Raw genomic sequence first — 22,319 nt, 5'->3', positions numbered from 1 at the left:
TCGCCTCTAATTCTGCAAATCTCACCCGGGGCTAAACGGGGGCCGAAATTCGAGCGAATCGAACCGTTTGCTCGACAAAAATTTGAAGGCTTTAATTTACCCGGATGTTAATTCGTGCGCGACCGATTCAAAGGCACTGTCGCCCATTATTAAAAGCGTAAATTGTCAGGCAGATGTAGCGAACGACTTCGGTAGCGTCCCGCCTGTTTTAAAACGCAATGAAAATTACCGTACTCGGTTTGGGCCTTTGGCAATTTTGCCGGAACACAGCCGGTTAATTGATGATTGGTTAGTTTTAGTTAAAAGCGGTGCGATAATGTTTGTGTTGCAATTATGCTTTCATTAGGATCTAATTTTTAGGGCTCCCTACCCTAGCCAGCGAAAACGGAACCCTTGTAGGATCATTTTGTTGTCCATCCGTCTGTCTGTCAAGATCCTTTTTTTAGAAACACGTAGAGGTTATCAAGCTGAACTTCAAGTCATCGAAACAGTGAAAAAATGATAATTCTAAGTCAACGTTATCAAAAGATACTCGTATTGTTATACAAAATGCCGGGGAAGCAAAACCTACAGAGTGCCCACTTCCAGTCCCGGGGAAGCTCCGCGAATAGAAAAGCAGTACGCAAACGTCGCTCCGCTTTAAGGTGCGACCAAACCGCTGCTTAAAAAAACGGCGACGGCACGGAATCGCAGTGACGCACCGTACTCGTATCAGCACCGTTTTTATCGCATGCTCTCCACGCCGCCGCTTAAAATACGGAATCGCAGTGACGTGCCGTATGCGCACCGTTTTTAACGCATGCTCTCCACACCGCTGCTTAAAATACGGAATCGCAGTGACGTGTCGTAAACTTCAGCCCCCTGTACCACAGAAATTACAAGTGCTACAATTCTACAAAATTGTTACGTTTTACTAAGAGAAACTTAACAATTTTGTAGCATTGTAGCACTTGTAACTTTTGTGGTACAGGGGGCAGGTCTTTACCGAAGAAAAGTCGTGACGTTTGCGTATTTTAAGCAGCGGTGTGGAAAGCATGCAAAAAAAAACAGTGCGCATACGATGCGTCACTGCGATTCCGTATTTTAAGCAGCGGTGTGGAGATCATGCGATAAAAACGGTGCGCATACGGTGCGTCACTGCGATTCCGTGCCGTCACCGTTTTTTAAGCAGCAGTTTGGTCGCACCTTTACTTTCTCGCTCCGCTCCGCTGCGTAGCTCCGCGCCTCCGCAAGTCCGCTCCGCGTTCGCAATGTTTTTGAGGTTATTGCCACGACGGCAGTAATTTTTGTTTCACACAGAAGCTACGTCATAGTCTTGTTCATAGATTAATAATGTGTTCAATAAAATACAACACAATAAGTCTTTATTGCAACAAACACATGGTAAGCAAAGTAGTAGAGCTAACTTTGGGGGCGGCAGACGTGAACTTGCCTTCGAAATCCAAAAGCTTAATGGTTACTTGACCTGAAATGTATATTTCAGAACTACATTATTGTTATTATTATTTTAAAATTTATGACGGTGGAAGCATTCTACACTTCCACTGAACGTAGATATAGTTTAGATATACTTAGTGTTTAGTATTGTAACTAAGGGACCCCATACATCCCTGTATTTCTTTTATTATTATTTTTTATTTTTTTTTTCTTTTATTGTATAATATAGTTTTTAAGTATTTTATTTGTAATTATATTTTTATGAAAAAATGACTTTCTGCCAAGTTTCTTGCGGCGCATTCTTCTTGGCAATGATGGTCTTTCCGAAAGCGCTGGTAGTTTAAAAAATGACGTGTAAAAGTGCCCATTGCGGCCTATTTACTGAATAAATCATTTGAATTTGAATTTTTGAATTTGAGTACAGAAAAAACAGGTATTTACATAGATATTTTCTAAGGTAAGCAATGTTGTTCTTCTATTATATTTTTTTCTTTTTCCGTCTTTCGACTGGGACAAAGGTCGACTGGTTCATGCATACGTAGGTATTTAACGTGTTGGCTCCACAAAAAACCAGCGTTGCTGTACATTATGTGTGGCATCACATGCTGAGTAGAGGCCTTTTTGGTGTCCTGTCGTGTCACCACGTAACTTATGGAACCAAATAAATATTTTTTCTTTCATTCATTACTTTTTCGCTCAGTTCCGCTATCTAGCTCCTCGCCTATGGACAGACACAGTCTGCAACTCCAATTCAGCATTATCCCCTCGCTCCGCTCCATTGCCTCCCTCCGTTCCAATGGACAGGCAACCTAATACTGTGATCTAAACGGAGACGAACTTCGCCTAACCTTGGGACCACAATGGATTAGAATCGGAGCCGACATAGTGCAATGGAGAGTTAGAGGAGGCCTAAGAAAAACACCGAACTGAGCATTTTGTAACAACATACATAAAAATAGTGCAAGTAAATTACTAGATCGAAATAAAAGGGCTTTATTATTAAAGGAGACGAAACAGTACACTTCCAAGGGATTCCTTAGCAGTTCCATCAACGCTTTCAGCTTTCTGTTTACAGAGCGGCGCCTCCAGGCAGCGCCAGGGGACTCCACCGTGGTCGGTTTTAATGAGTTCTTTCCATCTCACGGTGAGATAGGATAGCTTACATAAAGGACATTCAGAGGTAATACCAGTTGGACGATTGCTAAATTAGTTTTTTTTTTACTAATTTTTGACAACTTTTTGTGCCAGTAGTATCTTTATGATGAACTAGAAACAGTAACCTCTCACCCGCGAACATGACATGGACCTCCGCAAAGTACAATGACGACGACAACGAGTACCTAACACCTGATTCAATAAATTATATTTATTATGATTGAATGCTACCAATCCTGAAAAGAAAAATAAATACATAAAACCATACATAGAATGAAACTGCAATGACAAATGTAAGGGCAGTCGGCAGTTGGCTGTTACGTTGCAGTTGGAATGCAGTACGTCTGCACTAGCCCTAAGGCAGTGTCAGTCAGTACACACACACACACACACACACACACACACACACACACACACACACACACACACGCACGCACGCACACACACACACACACACACACACACACACACACGCACACAGTTTTGAACTTTTTCCCAGGCATATATATACAGGTGCTTGAGAGGCCATAGGTCAAACCACTAAGCTCCCATGACTAAGATTAGTTAGATTTGAGTTTGACTTGAATTAATTCCCAACTATTTACTTAATAACTGCACCGAAAACCAACTTTTCATAAAACAAAAGCGGAATACTCTATAGATACCGCTCAGTATTGAAAATCCATTTGGCATACCAGACAAAAAATCCATTTCCCTTTTAAGTGCTTTAATGAGTCGCAAAAATTCCACGGGCAGTAATCATTCGCGAAATATTCGGGTGATTGTGCTTAATGATAGGCATTTGTTTATTAATTGATTTCTAAAGTGAGAAACTGTGGGCTTTACCATTTTTCTGATATTTATATACGTTGACGAAATATTTATCTACATAAAAAACGAAATAATATGTTCTTAAAAAGTATCTACCTATAAAGTATGGTAAAATATAGGTACTCGTACATTATGCTATGAACAGCCGTATCTATAAAAAATAATTTAAGTAGAAGATATACACGGAGTCGGATAATTTGGAACATCTATACAATTTTATTTTATTTCTACCTGACTGCTTAAAGGAGGGCTAAGTTTTTCAACCGTATGCATGTATGTATTTTTCATGAATATCCTCTGTAGTCTAAACTGCTGCCTCAACTTCAACTTATAAGGTATCATAAGATTCGTCATGAGCATTAAAGTGACATAGAGTATACCGGGTGAGTCCTGTAACAGGAGTAAAAAATTAAAAAAGGTTCTGCTACTCAAATGGAACTACTTTAGTTCTGCAACTTTCAAAAATTAAGTAATTTTATCATTATGTTTATTCCAAACAAATTAAATGGTATTTTCAATGTACAGCATCCAAATAGCATAAATATTGCTTGTCCAATTAAACTTTAAACTATAATAAAATAAAAATACAAGTTATTTTCAAAAGTTGTAGAACTAAATTAGCTAAAAATGAAGAGTGGAAGCTGTGGTTTTTTGTTTGCTCCTGTTGTAGAGCCCACCTTGAATACCTATTTATTTAAATATGGCGTCCGCGAAAAAAAAATTGAGGGGGTTAAAAAATGTTGTAGCAGTAAAAGTATAGATGTAGGTAGATAAAGTTTTGCTATCGTATTTTGTCGGAAAAGTTGGTAGGTATGTCTTGCTTTCTCAGCTAGTTTACTCAAGCTAATTGAGGAAGCAATATAAATATGTACGAACTTATCCGACAAATTTTTATATGTAAATTTGAGCTGTTTATTTCTAACTGTTCTTGAGATACATTTAAGACGGACAAACGGACAGATGAACAGTCAGTTATTAGGTTTCCTTTTGTCACCCTTAATAAGTTTTTTATAATGGATAAGTGATGAATTGATAAATTGACAGTTGTAGATACGATTGTCATGCAAGTGAGGCTTAGCAAATGTTATTCAAGAATATAATATAAAAATACCCTCGCGGAGCGAACGATAACAACAGCTTTTTATCGCGACGGAACATTTCCTTGGGGTTGATGGAAAAATAACAGGAATCGGAACATTTTATGGTTATTTTTTACGTTTATTGTATAAATTAAAGCTTTTTCCTAACTAGTGTTCAGAGGCCTGCCGTGCCCAGTCCGTAGGGCTCCGATGAGCTTGTTACGAAATAATAATTTCCCGCCAAACTGGAACAAAAACAAGATTGTAAGAAAAACATCAGTAAGTACCTATATTGTACTTACAGGTTGAAGAAACCGCATTACGTACACCAGGGAACCTTTTCATAATCAATTTCGCTATGATATGATTTCTTTGGCAAATGTAACATGACTTTCGTAGCAGAAGGGTTTAAATATTTGGACTTAGAATGCTGAAATTTTGGCATAGAGCTATCATTTATGAAGTCGAGAAAAATAAAGGATAATTATGTGTCAATCCGATTGAGAGAGCGAGTTCTGTAAAGCTGCCTGTTCACTGGAGCGGAGACAGGTAGCGGAACGGAGCAAGGGGGTAATGTAGAGCGGAATTGCGGACTGTTCTTCCATTAGCGGAGCTTCTCCGTTTCCCCGCTCTTCTTTATAGCTCCGTTTCCCGGTTTAGTATGAACTTTTAAGCTACAGATTTGCGACTACGATGGATGAAACAAATAAAAGGATAGTTGCTAAGTCCTGTTTATATATGCATAATTATGTGTTTAAAGCGCGAAAGTTAAATAAAATAATAAAATGTGAAAACTAAATAAATATTCTTTAACAAATTTATAGACAACATATCGAATTCATTAACTCTAATGAGGTCGCAACAGTATCGTATTCCTGAGCTCTGCATACTACTCGCGCACTAAGTATCTGTAGTTTTTAAGCTACCAACTCCCTGTCTGCTGAAGAGTAGCGGAGATTTGTTGCAATCCTATTGGTGGTTTTTTATTTGTCTAGGCAACTGGTTTCGACAGGCTACCTAACGCAAGCGCAATCTAGTAATGCTTAAGAACTTACACTCTCTTCCCAAAAGTGCCTAAGTCTAAAGTAATGGCATTCCTATCTTCTTTTGAATAATTCTTCCACATTCTATAGTTCTTCGCAAAGCTTCCCATCAGAGACCCTGGACGTTTGATGGCGTCCAATAGCAACTGCCAGCTCCGGTCGTGGTTGCACAGATCTAAAGCAAAACGAAATTATTAAAAACTAAAAATTATAACATCTTAATTATATTTTTGGACTTAAATCACGACTGAATTTATTGCTCAGATTACCCAGAAGTTTTGACCATATTGCAGCGGCTGTGGTCACGAGGTTTTACTACGAAGTATGATAATTTTTAGTAATAAATAATTAATGTGATTTAGTCCCGAAATATATAGCTTATGAGTGAAAATCGCAAAAGGTTAACATTAAACTAAAACTTTACCGCAATAATTTACAATACCAGCAGACATCCGAAAAACATCAACTTTTAAAAATCTAAGAATTCGTTTAATAAACACGGAATAGAAGAAAAATATTATTTTCCGAATCACGTACCAAATTACATTAAATTTGAAAAAATCATGGACCAATTACTGGTCATTTCATATAATCAAATTTCTCCGAAATTTCCCTCTTCACATAATTGCTATAAAATAAACCTGTAATAAAGTTTGCCTAATTATTAGTTCTACCGAACATTACATTACAATCAAATGAGCATTATGTATTTTCGCCTGTAGATCATAATTTATTCTTTTTAACTTTATTCATCTTGCCACGTTTTCATTTCCGTGGTACACAAAGTGCTTACCTTCTTAAGACTATGATTGGTTTTTTGGAGTCTTTTTGTATTTTTTATTTCAACTCCAAATTTGTTACTTTTCGGCTTTGTTTTTTTTTTTGTAGTTTTCAGCGGTGGTGTAGGGGTTATAGCAGGCAGCACGGATTGCTGAGGACCTGGGGTCGATTCCCAGCGCTGGTCTCTTTTTCTGGTTTTTCTGTGCAGCCATGTCTCAGTTTTGTATTTTTGATATGCTTACCCTCTGGTGAGAACCTTGGAGATGATTTGTCAGGACAGCCTGGCTGCAACACTCGGCCGTTCCTGTAGTTCGGCCAGAAGTCAACAGTGCCTATACTTCTCTTGAACCCATACTTGCTTGGGTCTGAATGGATAGCTACTACAACTGCCGCTGACCCAGGGTTCAGTCTTGAGAAGACTGGTTTGCTCTCGAAGGCTGCGTTGGCAGGGTCCAGTCCCGTTATCCTGAGAGTTTAGAGGTTGATGTAGTTGTTGTGAGGTTACTTGATTGCCAAAATGTAAAAAAATCAAGTTAAATGTCGATAATTAAATAAAGCCGCGGTGGCTAAGTAGTTTGCTTCTCAAGCAGATGGTCGTGGGTTCGAGCCCAGGGTCGCACATCTGTTTTTCTTATTCTATGTAGGTAGGTAGGCAGGTGGTAGGACCTTGTGCAAGGTCCGCCCGGATTGCTACCACCATCTTGCTCGTTAATCCTGCGTGAAGCAGCAGTGCTTGCACTGTTGTTTCGGCGTGGAGAGTAAGACAGCCGGTGAATTACTGGCACTTGAGGTATCCATCTTAGGCCTCTAGGTTGGCAACGCATCTGCAATCCCCCTGGTGTTGCAGGTGTCTATGGGCGGTGGTGATCTCTTACCATCAGGAGACCCACTTGCTCGTTTGCCATCCAATAGAATAAAAAAAAAAAAAAAAAAAGGTATTTTATCCTACGAGTAAAGTCGACAACATGGTTCCTAAAAACAAATCTTTGAATGTCTTATAGTAGTTAATAGACTTGCCCATACTGATCAATATATATAAATGTATCACCCTGTAGGTATCTGTATAGGTATACATCTAAATAAAAAGTTAGGTTGCTCAATAAAAACATGTTTTTTTTTATTCTTCTGGATGGCAAACGAGCAAGTGGGTCTCCTGATGGTAAGAGATCACCACCGCCCATAAACATCTGCAACACCAGGGGTATTGCAGATGCGTTGCCAACCTAGAGGCCTAAGATGGAATACCACAAGTGCCAGTAATTTCACCGGCTGTCTTACTCTCCACGCCGAAACACAACAGTGCAAGCACTACTGCTTCACGGCAGGATTAGCGAGCAAGATGGTGGTAGCAATCCGGGCGGACCACACACAAGGTCCTACCACCTGCAAAATTTTATTCCTAAGGACAAATCTTTGTATGTCTTATAGTAGTTAATAGACTTGCCCATACTGATCAATATATATAAATGTAGCATCCTGTAGGTATCTGTATAGGTAAACATCTACATAAAAAGTTAGTTCGCTCAATGAAAACATGATTTTAGTTTCTCACCATGGCAGCAAAATGCCTTTTTCCAGTAGATTATTGTATGTCTTATAGTAGTTAATAGACTTGCCCATACTGATCAATATATATAAATGTAGCATCCTGTAGGTATATGTATAGGTAAACATCTACATAAAAAGTTAGTTCGCTCAATGAAAACATGATTTTAGTTTCTCACCATGGCAGCAAAATGCCTTTTTCCAGTAGATTATTGTATGTCTTATAGTAGTTAATAGACTTGCCCATACTGATCAATATATATAAATGTAGCATCCTGTTGGTATATGTATAGGAAAACATCTACATAAAAGTTAGTTCGCTCAATGAAAACATGATTTTAGTTTCTCACCATGGCAGTAAAATGCCTTTTTCCAGTAGATTATTGTATGTCTTATAGTAGTTAATAGACTTGCCCATTCTGATCAATATATATAAATGTAGCATCCTGTAGGTATCTGTATAGGTATACATCTACATAAAAAGTTAGTTCGCTCAATGAAAACATGATTTTAGTTTCTCACCATGGCAGCAAAATGCCTTTTTCCAGTAGATTATTGTATGTCTTATAGTAGTTAATAGACTTGCCCATACTGATCAATATATATAAATGTAGCATCCTGTAGGTATCTGTATAGGTATACATCTACATAAAAAGTTAGTTCGCTCAATGAAAACATGATTTTAGTTTCTCACCATGGCAGCAAAATGCCTTTTTCCAGTAGATTATTGTATGTCTTATAGTAGTTAATAGACTTGCCCATACTGATCAATATATATAAATGTAGCATCCTGTAGGTATCTGTATAGGTATACATCTACATAAAAAGTTAGTTCGCTCAATGAAAACATGATTTTAGTTTCTCACCATGGCAGCAAAATGCCTTTTTCCAGTAGATTATTGTATGTCTTATAGTAGTTAATAGACTTGCCATACTGATCAATATATATAAATGTAGCATCCTGTAGGTATCTGTATAGGTATACATCTACATAAAAAGTTAGTTCGCTCAATGAAAACATGATTTTAGTTTCTCACCATGGCAGTTAAAATGCCTTTTTCCAGTAGATTATTGTATGTCTTATAGTAGTTAATAGACTTGCCCATACTGATCAATATATATAAATGTAGCATCCTGTAGGTATCTGTATAGGTATACATCTACATAAAAAGTTAGTTCGCTCAATGAAAACATGATTTTAGTTTCTCACCATGGCAGTAAAATGCCTTTTTCCAGTAGATTATTGTATGTCTTATAGTAGTTAATAGACTTGCCCATACTGATCAATATATATAAATGTAGCATCCTGTAGGTATCTGTATAGGTATACATCTACATAAAAAGTTAGTTCGCTCAATGAAAACATGATTTTAGTTTCTCACCATGGCAGCAAAATGCCTTTTTCCAGTAGATTATTGTATGTCTTATAGTAGTTAATAGACTTGCCCATACTGATCAATATATATAAATGTAGCATCCTGTAGGTATCTGTATAGGTATACATCTACATAAAAAGTTAGTTCGCTCAATGAAAACATGATTTTAGTTTCTCACCATGGCAGTAAAATGCCTTTTTCCAGTAGATTATTGTATGTCTTATAGTAGTTAATAGACTTGCCCATACTGATCAATATATATAAATGTAGCATCCTGTAGGTATCTGTATAGGTATACATCTACATAAAAAGTTAGTTCGCTCAATGAAAACATGATTTTAGTTTCTCACCATGGCAGTAAAATGCCTTTTTCCAGTAGATTATTGCCTGCAATTCCAAAGACATGGGCGCCGAGGGAATGGCCAATCAGATGCGTATTTGCCAGGTCCAGACCGACATTTGACAGCTTATATAGTGTGTCTGCTACGTATACTCCCAGCTGAAAATAACTATTCTGTTAGAAGGATCTTACCACACTTTTTGCCGAAAGAACGAAAGAAAACGAACATTGAAAGTTAAATAAAAATCCCACTAAACCTATATGTATGTATGTGTGTTTGTATGTTTGTCCGTCTTTCACGTCGAAACGGAGCGACGGATCGACGTGATTATTGGCATATAGATAGTTTATGGGCCAGAGAGTGAAATACCTACTTTTTATCCTGAAAAAATGCACAGTTCCCGAGGGAGCAGCACGCGATAACCGAATCCCACGCGGACGAAGCCGCGGGCAGAAGCTAGTAAATTTATAAACGCGAGGGTTTGTATGTGTGGATTGGATTTTAATGAAACTTTCTCATAAATTAGCTCATGCATCAGAATATCACATAGACTACTTTTTATCGCGATATTTCCACGGAATATTCCTGTGGGAATTTAGTGCGATCTCGGAATTTCATTTCAACCGCTATGTATTTAATGGTTTACCAATTAGTAATAAAAAGCCGTGGTGGCCTAGTGGTTTGACCTGTGGCCTCTCAAGCAGAGGATCGTGGGTTCAAACCCCGGCTCGCACCTCTGAGTTTTTCGAAATTCGTGTGCGAAATAACATTTGAAATTTACCACGAGCTTTGCGGTGAAGGAAAACATCGTGAGGAAACCTGCACAAACCTGCGAAGTAATTCAATCGTGTGTGTGTGGAGTTCTTAATCCGCACTGGGCCGCGTGGGAACTGCGGCCCAAGCCCTCTCACTCTGAGAGGAGGCCTGTGCCCAGCAATGGGACGTATATAAATAAACATAGGCTGAGATGATGATGAATAAATAAGTCAGAAGTAACCAAAACAAACAAAAGATGGAGTCAATAACATTCGGTGATACAAGAACCAATTGATGTTGCCGCAAATTCACGGAGATGATAAAATATTTAATTCATTGTGTCGATATAAATACCTAATTTGTTCCAAGTTGATTTTATTTCCAAAAGTAGAATTAAGTTGATTAGTCGATTTTGCTTTAGATACGTTCAAATTGGGTCAGAAAATAATAACAGTAATTATAGAAAATTATGGAAAAAAGTTCGTTACAATACGTTTTCCCCATTTAAATTTGAATAGGTAATTATAACTTAAGAAAAAATGGATCTAATTTTAATTTAAATACATATTTTGTATTGATTTGAATTTTTATCGTGGACTCGCAATTGCCATTTTGGCAGTTTAGCAGGTTAAGTCAAGTTAAGAGAAGTTTCCCTGCCGCCCGCGCGGCCGCGTTAGGTATTCGTTTGGGATATTGCTGTCTTTATCGCTCGTGACATAAGCGCTCGCAGCCGTCCCCCCCATGCTCCCCCTTGCCTTCCGCAACGACGTCCGCAATTTATATCGAGATAGCTGTAGGCTAGGGTAAGATTTGGGCGGTTGAATTTTGGGTTTCGTTGTCCTCATTATACGAAAAATATAGCACAGAAATCAATGATATTTTACAATCAAGATATTCATTATATTTTCTATGCTTGTGGTTTTTTCGATTTTTGTAAAAATGCTTTGTTAGTATGTAATTCTCGTTCAAAGTTGACATCTTTTTTTGTCGACTTTTGAGCTCCTGTAATTCTGATATTACACATTTATATGAAAACCTGAAAAACCACAGGCACAGATAATTACGTCTAGTCCATACTTACAAAATTTCGTCTATTTCTGTTGCCTAGTTTTAAAATGAGACCGGGACTACGTTTGTATGGAGAATGGAACGGAGACTTCTCTTATGGAAAATAAGGTGGTGTTTGAGTAGGTACAGTCCAATTCTTAAACTTCTGAGACCAAAAATATATGAATACGCCTACGTTACGCCGTGAATAATAGATTGGTTATTTGGAGACTTTTTGTATTAAAAAAAAAACACACTGTAAAACCATAAAACCATATCGAAAACCATATTTCGATGTGGTTTTACGGGATGACCATGAAAGTAACAAATTTGGAGTTGAAATAAAAAATACAAAAAGACTCCAAATAACCATTCATAATTTGATTGCTTAGTAGCGACATCTCTTGTCTGGGTGAGCAGTTAGTTCCAAAAGTGTGTTACGTCTCTCGATGAGAGCAAAACATAGATGTCGCTAGTGCTGCTACTTAAGTAGCGTAGTAGATATAAGCAACCTGAGATATGGGTGCATAGGAAAAATTCGTGTCTGTATTCCTGTCCAGTGGTAGTGTAGGGGTATGGCACGCAACACGGAATGCTGAGGACCTGGGTTCGATTCCCAGCGCTGGTCTCTTTTTCTGGTTTTTCTGTGCATCCATGTCTCAGTTTGTATTTTCGATTTGAACAATAGAGTAGTGGTCACATATTTTTTATCAAATTATTGCTCAGAAGTTTAAGAACTGGACTGTACAACACGATTTGATTGAAATTTACCATGAGCTTTACTGTAAAGGAAAACATCGGAAACTGCCCACTATCTCTATGTAAAGATCACGACGATCCGTCGCTACGTTTCGACGTGAAAGACGGACAAACATACAAACACACTCACTTTCGCATTTATAATATTAGTATGGATATTTCATGCTTTTAGGCCCTGTGCAGTGGTGCAGGTGATAGGTGAAGCTGTGTGAGAATAGGTATGTTATATTATTTTAGGGCGCTTCGTTTTCTTTAGCATTAGAAAAAGGGTAAACAATCTTAACGAGTATTTTTATTGAAAAACACTTTTGAAAAATAAGTCGCAGCAAATAGTAACAATTAGCAAGGACATTATGATCATTTACATGCTTTCGGTATCATACAATACAATATGAGTACAATAATAGATTATTGTCGTGGCCTGGAAGTAGGCAATTGCTGGCTGAGTATGAGTATTAAACGGACGAGCTTGCGAGTCCGTTTAACTAATACGAAGCCAGCAATTGCTATTCCAGCCGAGACTAATATAAAGCTTTTCTCAAAAATGGTGAATAATTCTGAAATAGAATAAACTTTTTCTCAAAATATATTATAAAATTTAATTTTATTCCAAAAAATTTCTTATGCTTTCCCGCTATTTTTCATTAAAAATAAACTGCAGGTGTATTTTTCCACCGAAAACACTACAAGCTATTTCAGACCCAATAGAAAAAGTCCGGAGTTCCAACAAAATATCTGATACCGGCCATTAGACTTGGCTGTATACGACTTGTGCCAACATTTCCATGGCCTTTTTAACTTTAAAAAAAATGTGAATGATTGCAGGCGCGCTAATTCATTATTGTCGAGCTAGCGCGCCTGCAATCATTTTAACTTTTTAATTTTTCGCTGACCATAAACTATGCACTTCACCTTCTGATATGTAAAGAATAATGTCAACTTTTACGGACATTTTTGAGAAATAACTCTTTATTGCACACCAACACAGTTAGCAGTACAGAAAACACATAAGTAATAGATACTGTTTTTCTAAAAACGTTTTTTAATAAAAAGACTCATCAAGATTGTTTATCCTTTTTCTAATGCTTTTAGACGAAGTATAGTTGGTAATACCCGTAGTATTGTGGGGTCCATTTTACAACTTTGCCGATACTAAAGCCATCTAGCGGTATTTTAATTTACCTCTTATCCTTCACGTACCTTCCGTGCATTCGGCACAGCCCAGTTGAAGTACGAATTCCCGAAGTTAGAGGTCACCACCGCAGCCATGCCAGCCCAATTTAAGAGTACCACGTTACTGTCTCCCCGCTGAAGGTATGCTGTCACCATGGTGGTCATGGTAGTGCCGTTGGGCTTGCCTGTAATGTCACCAGTAAAATAAATGTTAATAATGGCTGTTGTAAGTTGGCAGAGGAAACAGCGGGAATTAAAAAAAAAATTGGCAACACATTTTTGTAGGAAAACGAAAACCAAGGTTTACATTGAAAACCTGTAAATGGATGGAAGAAACAAAAGTGATGCTTTTTAAACCTATTTTTTTAGATTAGTATAAACGATCTATAAATATTTTGTTTGATATAAGACCAAACATTGTGTTCGGTAGTTACTTCTACATAAGAAAAATCTATTGTTGATGTGGGAAATAGATTCCATTTGGTTTATATAACCCTTAGCTGCATGATTTAATATTTTCCGTCGAAAACACGAAAAATTGTTAGAAAACACCATTTTTATAATGAGAAAAGTATTGAAAAAATTTAGGGTAAAAGTTCAAGTTATACATTTTATTTTTTAACGCTATGGTATCATTTTTGATACAATTGTATTCTGCTTGCAAAACAGAATAAGGTAGATACAGTCTTATAATAAAAACAATTAAACAGTTAGATATTTTTTTGAGGAAATGAAAAATCCCATAGTATCATTTTTGATACCATATGCATCTAGGGTTAATAGTAAACGCAGAAATACCTGTAAATCCATGTGCTATAAAGACGGTCGTCCGACTGGAATTGTACCACGTATAAGCGAATATGTTTGCCGCTTCCGCGAGGGGTAACTCCGTGAAGTGCTCAACACCACTGCAATTATTTAACACACAATATTATAACCTCATTCTCCCCATGTTATTTGTAAAGAACCAACGAAAAAATGAAATAAAAATGCTAGCCTGTATTATACGATTTTTTTTTATAATTTTTCAAATAAAGTCCTAGAAATTATTATATGTATGTATGTTGTTATTATATGTATGTATGTTGTATCGTAAAAATACAGGCATACAAAAAATCGGTAAATAACTACAGGCTATCATTTTTATTTTGCAATTTTTTTGTTATATTTTATGTAAGTAAGTATTATTTTGTGTATACCTACTCACAGACTGACTACCTACTTAAGAATTCGAGGTCAAAATTAAATTCACTAAGCTCTTAGTTTAAAAAATTTACCTCAGATTGTTATTTCGTCGTAACAAGGCCGTGGTGAAATATTTTTCAGCGATTCAAACACACACATTTTTTGCGCATTACTATATCTAACTAGACTTTATTAGGTGACTTTTCTTTTTAAACTTCATAATTTCTTACCTGTAGTAAAACCTAAGTTTTGGTGTGGTATCATCATTGGCGGAGTAAACTGAAAAGAAAATGCTATGTTTAGAGTGTTTCTAGACATATTAATGCAATATTGTGATGTGATTTCATGTCATACGTTCATACGATGAATTTTGTCAATTTTAGTCATAAATAAGATAATTTGTGAAGATGGTTTTATAAATTATGGTTTTTTAAATCTGGCCCTCAAATGTATTGCAGTAAAGGTATTTTTTATGTAGAGTGGGCAAAATTTTATGCCGCTGAGTATTATAATAATGCCATAGTTCCCGCAGCGCAGGATACCAACAAAGCAACGAGCAACCTCAGGTAGGTACCTAATCATTTAAATTTATCAACTTGAACTCGGCAAAATTCTCTAAAAGTTTTTTGACTTTGCGTACGGCGTGTATCACACATGTTGCGTTGCAATTGCAATGCCACGGTCGGCCGTTCGATCACTTCATCCATTAAAGTCCAAAAGCTCGCACTGTATTTTTCGCACCGTGTAAATAAATACTAGTAAATATGCGCTGTAGAGCGCACGAGTTTTTCAAAATGTAAACAAAAAGACTTCCAAACTTTCGCGTTTATAATATTAGTGGAATAAACACATGAAATTTACAGTTAACATGAGAAAGAGATGTATAGTCATAGTTCATACATATAGCAGCAACAGCGGAACAGCTCAAACGGAGCAAATATGCAGCCCTTGGGGAAGGCTATATTTTTGCGCCGTTTGGTGTTGAGACCCTAGGGCCGTTGGGGGCCAGGCGCACGAGATATCCGCGCGCCTCATTGATGTTTCAGGTGACCAGAGGGCTGGCAGCTATTTTGGGCAAAGGATTAGTCTTGCGATACAACGCGGGAATGCTGCCAGCCTTTTGGGCACAATGAACAGCGACGGTGACCTAGGAGGGATTTTTTATTTATAGGTTAGGCTAGCTTAAGTATATATTTTGTACATAGTCACATTTTTAAATGTTTAATGTATTGTGTTTTATTGCTTATTGTTATAAATAAAAATAATATATACATAGAAATATTACTTGTAAGTATAGATTTTAGGATTAGAGTAAGTAAGTTAGTTTTAGTTCTATTTTTATTTTTATTTATTTTTGATAATTTTTGTACCTATACATTACGTGTTATGTATTAAATAACATTTTTTCCCGTAAATATCTAATCTAATCTAAGTATGAATAAAAATCAAATCTATAATTATGAATTATACAAACTTAAGCACACAATTACTCATGATTATTTATAACACGTTAAGATTAACAACGTAAATACTCAACTAATTGTATTTGATATGCCATAATAAATATTTGATGGTTAAGGTAATAAACTATAGGTAAAATGCATTGTAAATCTGTTTAAAAGTATACCTCCTCGAATTTATTCGTGCCGGCTTCTTTTCAATAGAAGTTTTTTCAATCAGTAGAAGTTTTTTGACAATTTACCACTTTGTCCGTGTAATTAACTAGCACATGCATGCAAAATTAGCCTCCCGTAAGCCACAGACGGACATTGCGAAACTGTATTGTAGGATTACAAAACCCTAATAAAATTTGAATGAAAACCAAAATCAAAATTCGCGAATAGGTGCGAATGCGACTCTCTAGAGAGAGAGAGAGAGAGAGAGAGAGAGAGAGAGAGAGACAATACAAAAAAAAATCAAAAAGATCAAGAAGATGGAGTGATCTAATTTAATTAATTATCTGTAGTAATCTTGACAAAATGTTTAGCATGCTGATACTTTCCTTGGCACAGTTTATACCAGTGCGGCTACTCGTTTCAACATCCCATTCGACGAAATCGTTTACAACAGTTTTTATAACACAATACTTGGCTACCGTGTGTTTTAGATTGTTTGTGATGTAAGAGGTAAAAGAATATTGATTATAAATAAAACTTCAAATCATCATCATCATCATCATCTCAGTCTCTATATGCTTCTTTGCTGGGCACAGGCCTCCCCTCAGAACGAGAAGGTTTAAGCCAGAGGTTCTTACGCGGGCTCAGTGCAATCGGAAACTTTCCACATACCATTGAACGGCTTTTCAGGTTTTGCAGGTTTTCTCAAGATATTTTTCCTTACTGCACAACTTATGGTACCTATATTTGAAATGTTATTTCCCACATGAATTTTGAAAAATTCAGAGATGCGACCCCGAATTTTAACCCACGATCTTCTGCTTGAGAGGCCATTGGTCAAACCACGAGGCCACGATGGAATTTTAATATACTTAATTATACCAAAATAAATAAATGTAATGTAGCGGGATTGTTTAGATCAAGTGATCTAACTGTAGCAAAGGAAAACAAGGAATTCCTCGATTATTTTCGGTGTCCAGCATCTATACAACGAAGTGCAAAATTCGAACTTCCTCTCTTGCCGTCCCGCAGACGCTGATGTTATAGAAGACGAGAGTGAGCGGGGACTCGAATTTCGTAGTAGCCCATAACATGGATTCATAATATTTTCATATTATGAGAATCTGCTTTACCATTATTTTTTATGAAGAAGAAAATGCTATTAATATTATAGCTGATAGTAAACTGTAAATCTAAATATGGTGAAACAATTTATCTATATAGAAAGTGTAAAACTGATACACAAATTGTGACCATAAACTCGTGACCACGGCCGCTGCTATGTGGTGGAAACGTCGAGATAATTTTGTCGATAAATAAGATAAACGTCCGCGTGCTCGACATGCCCGATAGATGACACCCTGCTGTCATCTCAATTGATTATATAACGTAAAATCAAAGATGGCAACTACTGGGACAGTGAAGAGCATTCGTCAAAGTCAAAGTCAAAAAAGTCAAAATATCTTTATTCAATTCAATTCGTCTTACCTTATTAGTCGTGATTAGGTCCCGAAATATATTAGATATGAGTAAGAATTGTGAATGCTTAAAACATTACATATATTATATGTAGACCAATGATTGATAAATCAGGTAGATTAATAGATTTATCTTAATTAAAATCACACGTTATGTTACAGACAGGTCAAAACAAAAGGAATTCACGAAAAATCGTCGAGAAAAATAATATTGCAATAAAAACATGATCAAAATAAAAACAACCAACTAAAATAACACCAAAAATAAGTTTTTTCTTAAAAAAAATATGCATACTGATATGATTGACTGCTGGAAGTGGGTCAATTGACTGGGGATCCATAAAAAGAGACTACAATGGTTCTTAATTCGTAAACATTCGACTTTACGACATCAGTGATACTTTCATTACATTATCGGTATAATATAACCCATAATTTAAAAATCTGCTCTCTCCTTGCATCTTGTTTCCCGTTATTTTTGCGAATAACAACGGTTCTTTGGTTTTTTGTACTCAAACGTAAAGCTCATTATCGTTTTCTTCACTTATTTCGCAAAATAATAACATACTTTTAACCAGTTGGAAAGTTTTTTTATAAATAAGTTCATAATAAATAACAGATCGAAATATTTTATAGCAAATATTTTGTATAAAGGAAGACAATCACGATCGTTTTAAACTTTTGTTCAGTAAAATAACAGAGTATATTATTTTATTAACTTGTTTATTATGGAACAAACAATTTTACATTATATTGAGCTTGCATTGCAAAGCTTTTTGTACAACAAGTGTTGCCAGGAGGACAACTACAGAGAAGAAAAAGAAATGGAACTAAAGGTTCCTATTAATGTTCAATCATGTATTGAACAACTTTCGTAATATTTCACTCATAATTAATACCAGAATCAGGGCATATCACGCTACATACGAGTAAATACCACAAGTAGACCACGTGGAGTGTCTCCTCGTGACCACGGCCACTGTAAAGCACCATTGCGAGAACTTACGAGCACATGCAAAAAATTGTAATAAAATCAAGGGAATCAAATTAGAACAGAATATGTAAACAATTATTGTAATTTGTAGGGCTTGGCGGCTACGTACGCCGTAGCCGCGTTTGTTGTTTATTCCTCATTTTTTTTTTTAGTTATAGACAAAAGGATAAAGGAGTGTAGCTTATGCTTACTTGGTAACCTCATTTGTTATGTTGAGTCTTAGATAATTTTATGTTTAGTATTTTCTTTTGTATTTCTTTTTTTCTTTTTTAAACGTAATAAGTATTGTGTCGGTCTTCACTTTAGTAAAATACATTTATTATTAACTAGCTTTTACCCGCGGCTTTGCACGCGTAAACTATTCGGTCTGGTGGTTGCAATTGAAATTTTCGGGTTTTTACAAAATTCCCCTGGAAATTTCCAAAATTTATATCGTGGTCTTCATTGAGGTTGTGTTGTAAATATCTGTACAAAATTCAAGACTCTTATCCCAGTACTGAAATTTCAAAATGTTTCCCTATACAAATTCAAATTCAAATCATTTATTCAGTAAATAGGACGCAATGGGCACTTTTACACGTCATTTTTTAAACTACCAGCGCTTTCGGAAAGACCATCACTGCCAAGAAGAATGCGCCGCAAGAAACTTGGCAGAAAGTCATTTTTTCAAAATAAAAGAATTACAAATAAAATACTTCAAAACTACAATTAAAGAAAAAATTACAAAATAAAATAATAATTATAATACAGGGATGTATGCGGTCCCTTAGTTACAAAACTATCCCGTGGCAATATCGGGATAAAAAGTAGCGTATGTGTTATTCTAGACGTCCGGCTACATACATACCAAATTTCATGACTCTAAGCCCAGCGGCTATTATTTCGAGATTTTATCCCTATCCCGTGGGAATATCGGGATAAAAGTAGCCTATGTATTATTCTAGAGGTTCAGCTACCTACATACCAAATTTCATGGCTCTAAGCCCAGCCGTTGTTATTTCACTACATTAACAGAGTCGTATCTACAATTTGGCCATTTTAAGATTATTACGTCAAAGTCAATATATAAAAAACAGTATATTTGACTTTGGCACAATAATTGTAGATCCGACTCTGTTAATTGTCACGGTCGATTTGTTTGATCAACTGAATTCATTGTCTCTTAATAGTCTGTGATGTAATGCAACTTGCATGCAAGTTCTTGCATGGTCTAAATGAGGCCTTATGTGGTCGAAAAGTGGAGGTAATTATTACTCGTGTGTTAGTGTGATAAGTCTCGATTTGGGTATTAAATATACTAATTACGATCATTCATCTTTTCTTCCTTCCAACTGTTAAAGATAAGATAAAATAATGATTGTGAATGTCATGGCAAGTTGCAGTAAGCACGACTACCAGGCCTTCTTATCCTACTATCCTACTAATATTATAAATGTGAAAGTTTGTGAGTGAGTGAGTGAGTGAGTGAGTATGTTAGTTACTCCTTTACGCTGAAACGGCTAAACGGATTTGGATGAAATTTGGCAAAAAGTTAGTTTATAACCTGGATTAAAACATAGGATACTTTTTATCCCGATATTCCCACGGGATAGGGATAAAATCTTGAAATAATAAATAAATATCATGGGACAATTGACACCAATTAACCTAGTCCCAAACTAAGCAATTAAAGCGTGTACCTACTATGGGTATTACATAAATAAACACATACATATACGTATTAAACATCCAAGAGCCCAGAACAAACATTCGTATTATTCATACAAATATCTGCCCCGGCCCGGGATCGAACCCGGGAGCTAAAGCTTCATAGTCAGGTTCTCTAACCACTTGGCTATCCTTTCCTCAAAAGCTTCTTAGCTAACTCTTGACTTGAGTGGTCGTGGTCGTCGAACAGCAATCACTATTCAATGTCAAAGTCAAAGTCAAAATATCTTTATGCAATTTAGGCCACAACAAGCACTTATGAATGTAAAAAAAATCTACCACCGGTTCGGAAAAACCTCTGTTGAGAAGAATCCGAACTATAAGGGGCTGTTTCACCATCCATTGATTAGTGTTAACTGGCGGTTAGGTGTGATGCCGTCTCTATTTGTTTTGTTCGAATAGACGGAGATGGCATCACATTTAACCGTCGGTTAACGCTAATCAATGCAATACAATACAATACAAATATTCTTTATTGCACACCATAAAGCAGTACAAAAAACTTATGATATAAAATATAAACACTTAGATTCAGGGTAGACAATAGGCGGTCTTATCGCTTATAAGCGATCTCTTCCAGACAACCATGGATGGTGAAACAACCCCTAAATAACGTAGAGAATATTTCTTGAGTTAATAATATTGTTTCTTACAGAAGTTGTTTGTACCTCTGCCTCTTTAGTATTTTATAGGAAGGCATTTCTGTTTTTAAAAATATAGAATAAGTTTTTTTATTGTTTTTAAATTATGATATTATTAAGAAATTGCAAAGTTAATCTCACTAATATAATAAGTATTTATTATATATGCGAAATGTTATAAGTCTGTAGGTATGTTTGTTTGTTCATACCTCTTCATGTGTTAACCGCTGAACCGATTTACATGAAATTCGGTATACAGATAATACAAGTCCCGGGAAAGACATAGAATAAATTTTATCCCGGTAAATTGCATAGTTCCCACGGGATAGCAATAAACGAATTCTACTTGAACGGAGTCGCGGGCAACAGCCAGTTAATGAATAAATGAAAGTAATATTGATGTATTCGATATTTTAATTAGAATTAAGTTTGGACTGTACACTAAAAAAAACAATTTATTAAATTACTTCCTAAAGCGTGCACTATAAAGAGCCTATTTTCCTTCCGTCCATTCCTATCCTGAACAGACTGTAGCTGTCTTTGATCAAGCGAGCGCAAAATGGGAAGCGCCTCCGTTTGCCTTGGGCAAAAATACTTTGTATGCCAGTTGGGCTGTCTGTTCTTCTCTACATGTCACATTTTTCAACTTGCTCAAAAATTAAAATTGTGATAATTTAAAATTGTTTTTGTCGCTTAAGTAAATTATTTATACTTGATTTGGATAGGTATTTAACTAAATGTAAACAAACTTCAGCTGCCAGATTTGGTACATTCAAGGTTTTTCTACATTTTACTTATCTATCATTGTAATACAAACTAGACTAGTGTATATCACAACAGAAATGTAAATGTCTAGATAGTTTAATGGGGGAATTTCAATATTTAAGACACCAATTGACGATATTTTGTTTACATTTGGTTAAATACCTATCCAAAACAAGTACCTATAGCTTTAAGCTTTGCGAAGACAATAATACCTAAGCTCTCGCGAAACATTTTTAAACAAATTACAAAAACGAAACGGTTCAACTCAGAACTTATAAGACAGGAACTATCCCACTAGTTTCGATCATTTGAGAAGATCTTTTTCATAGGCAACAACACTATATGACAGCATTACGCTAACACACTTGTATTACAATTACAGCTTAAAGACCCACTGGCTACACACAATGCAATCTAAAAATTACAAAACAGTTGCAAAATACTTACCGGCGTGGATGCCGAGAATTAAAAGACACACGTGCGCCGCGACGGACATTGCTCGATTGGCTTGCGGTTTGGTGACATTCGGTCTCGGTTGTCGGTTATATTATGTAGATGCTAGCGTTTAACCGCGGCTTCGCACGCGTAAATCATTTGATACAGCAGTTGAA

General features: G+C 36.2%; 1 protein-coding gene across 1 annotated transcript; it reads right to left on the bottom strand.

Moving 5' to 3' along the window:
- Positions 1-4,611: 4,611 nt before the first annotated feature.
- On the bottom strand, positions 4,612-22,237 carry LOC141431555 (phospholipase A1-like). Its single transcript, XM_074092730.1, has 8 exons — positions 22,156-22,237; positions 14,738-14,786; positions 14,121-14,230; positions 13,350-13,507; positions 9,597-9,745; positions 6,568-6,791; positions 5,558-5,720; positions 4,612-4,747 (listed from the first exon to the last, which is right to left on the bottom strand). The coding sequence occupies exons 1-8, from the start codon at positions 22,202-22,204 to the stop codon at positions 4,678-4,680; spliced, it is 972 nt and encodes a 323-aa protein (XP_073948831.1). The 5' UTR covers positions 22,205-22,237; the 3' UTR covers positions 4,612-4,677.
- Positions 22,238-22,319: the final 82 nt, after the last annotated feature.

Source organism: Choristoneura fumiferana, chromosome 10, assembly GCF_025370935.1.
Source record: "Choristoneura fumiferana chromosome 10, NRCan_CFum_1, whole genome shotgun sequence".
NCBI lineage: Eukaryota > Metazoa > Arthropoda > Insecta > Lepidoptera > Tortricidae > Choristoneura > Choristoneura fumiferana.
Note: the sequence above shows the minus strand (reverse complement) of the source record. Positions and strands in the feature narration are given on the sequence as shown.

What these genes read in the sequence shown, in the direction of transcription:
- LOC141431555 (XM_074092730.1), bottom strand. Translation starts at nt 22,204, where the DNA reads ATGTCCGTCGCGGCGCACGTGTGTCTTTTAATTCTCGGCATCCACGCC. An exon ending in CTGTGCCGAATGCACGGAAG is followed by an intron (nt 9,746 to 13,349) that starts GTACGTGAAGGA and finishes AGTTATTTTCAG; the next exon opens with CTGGGAGTATACGTAGCAGA. An exon ending in GGCACTTTTGGGAAGAGAGT is followed by an intron (nt 4,748 to 5,557) that starts GTAAGTTCTTAA and finishes TTTTTGTTCCAG; the next exon opens with TTTGGCGGGAAATTATTATT.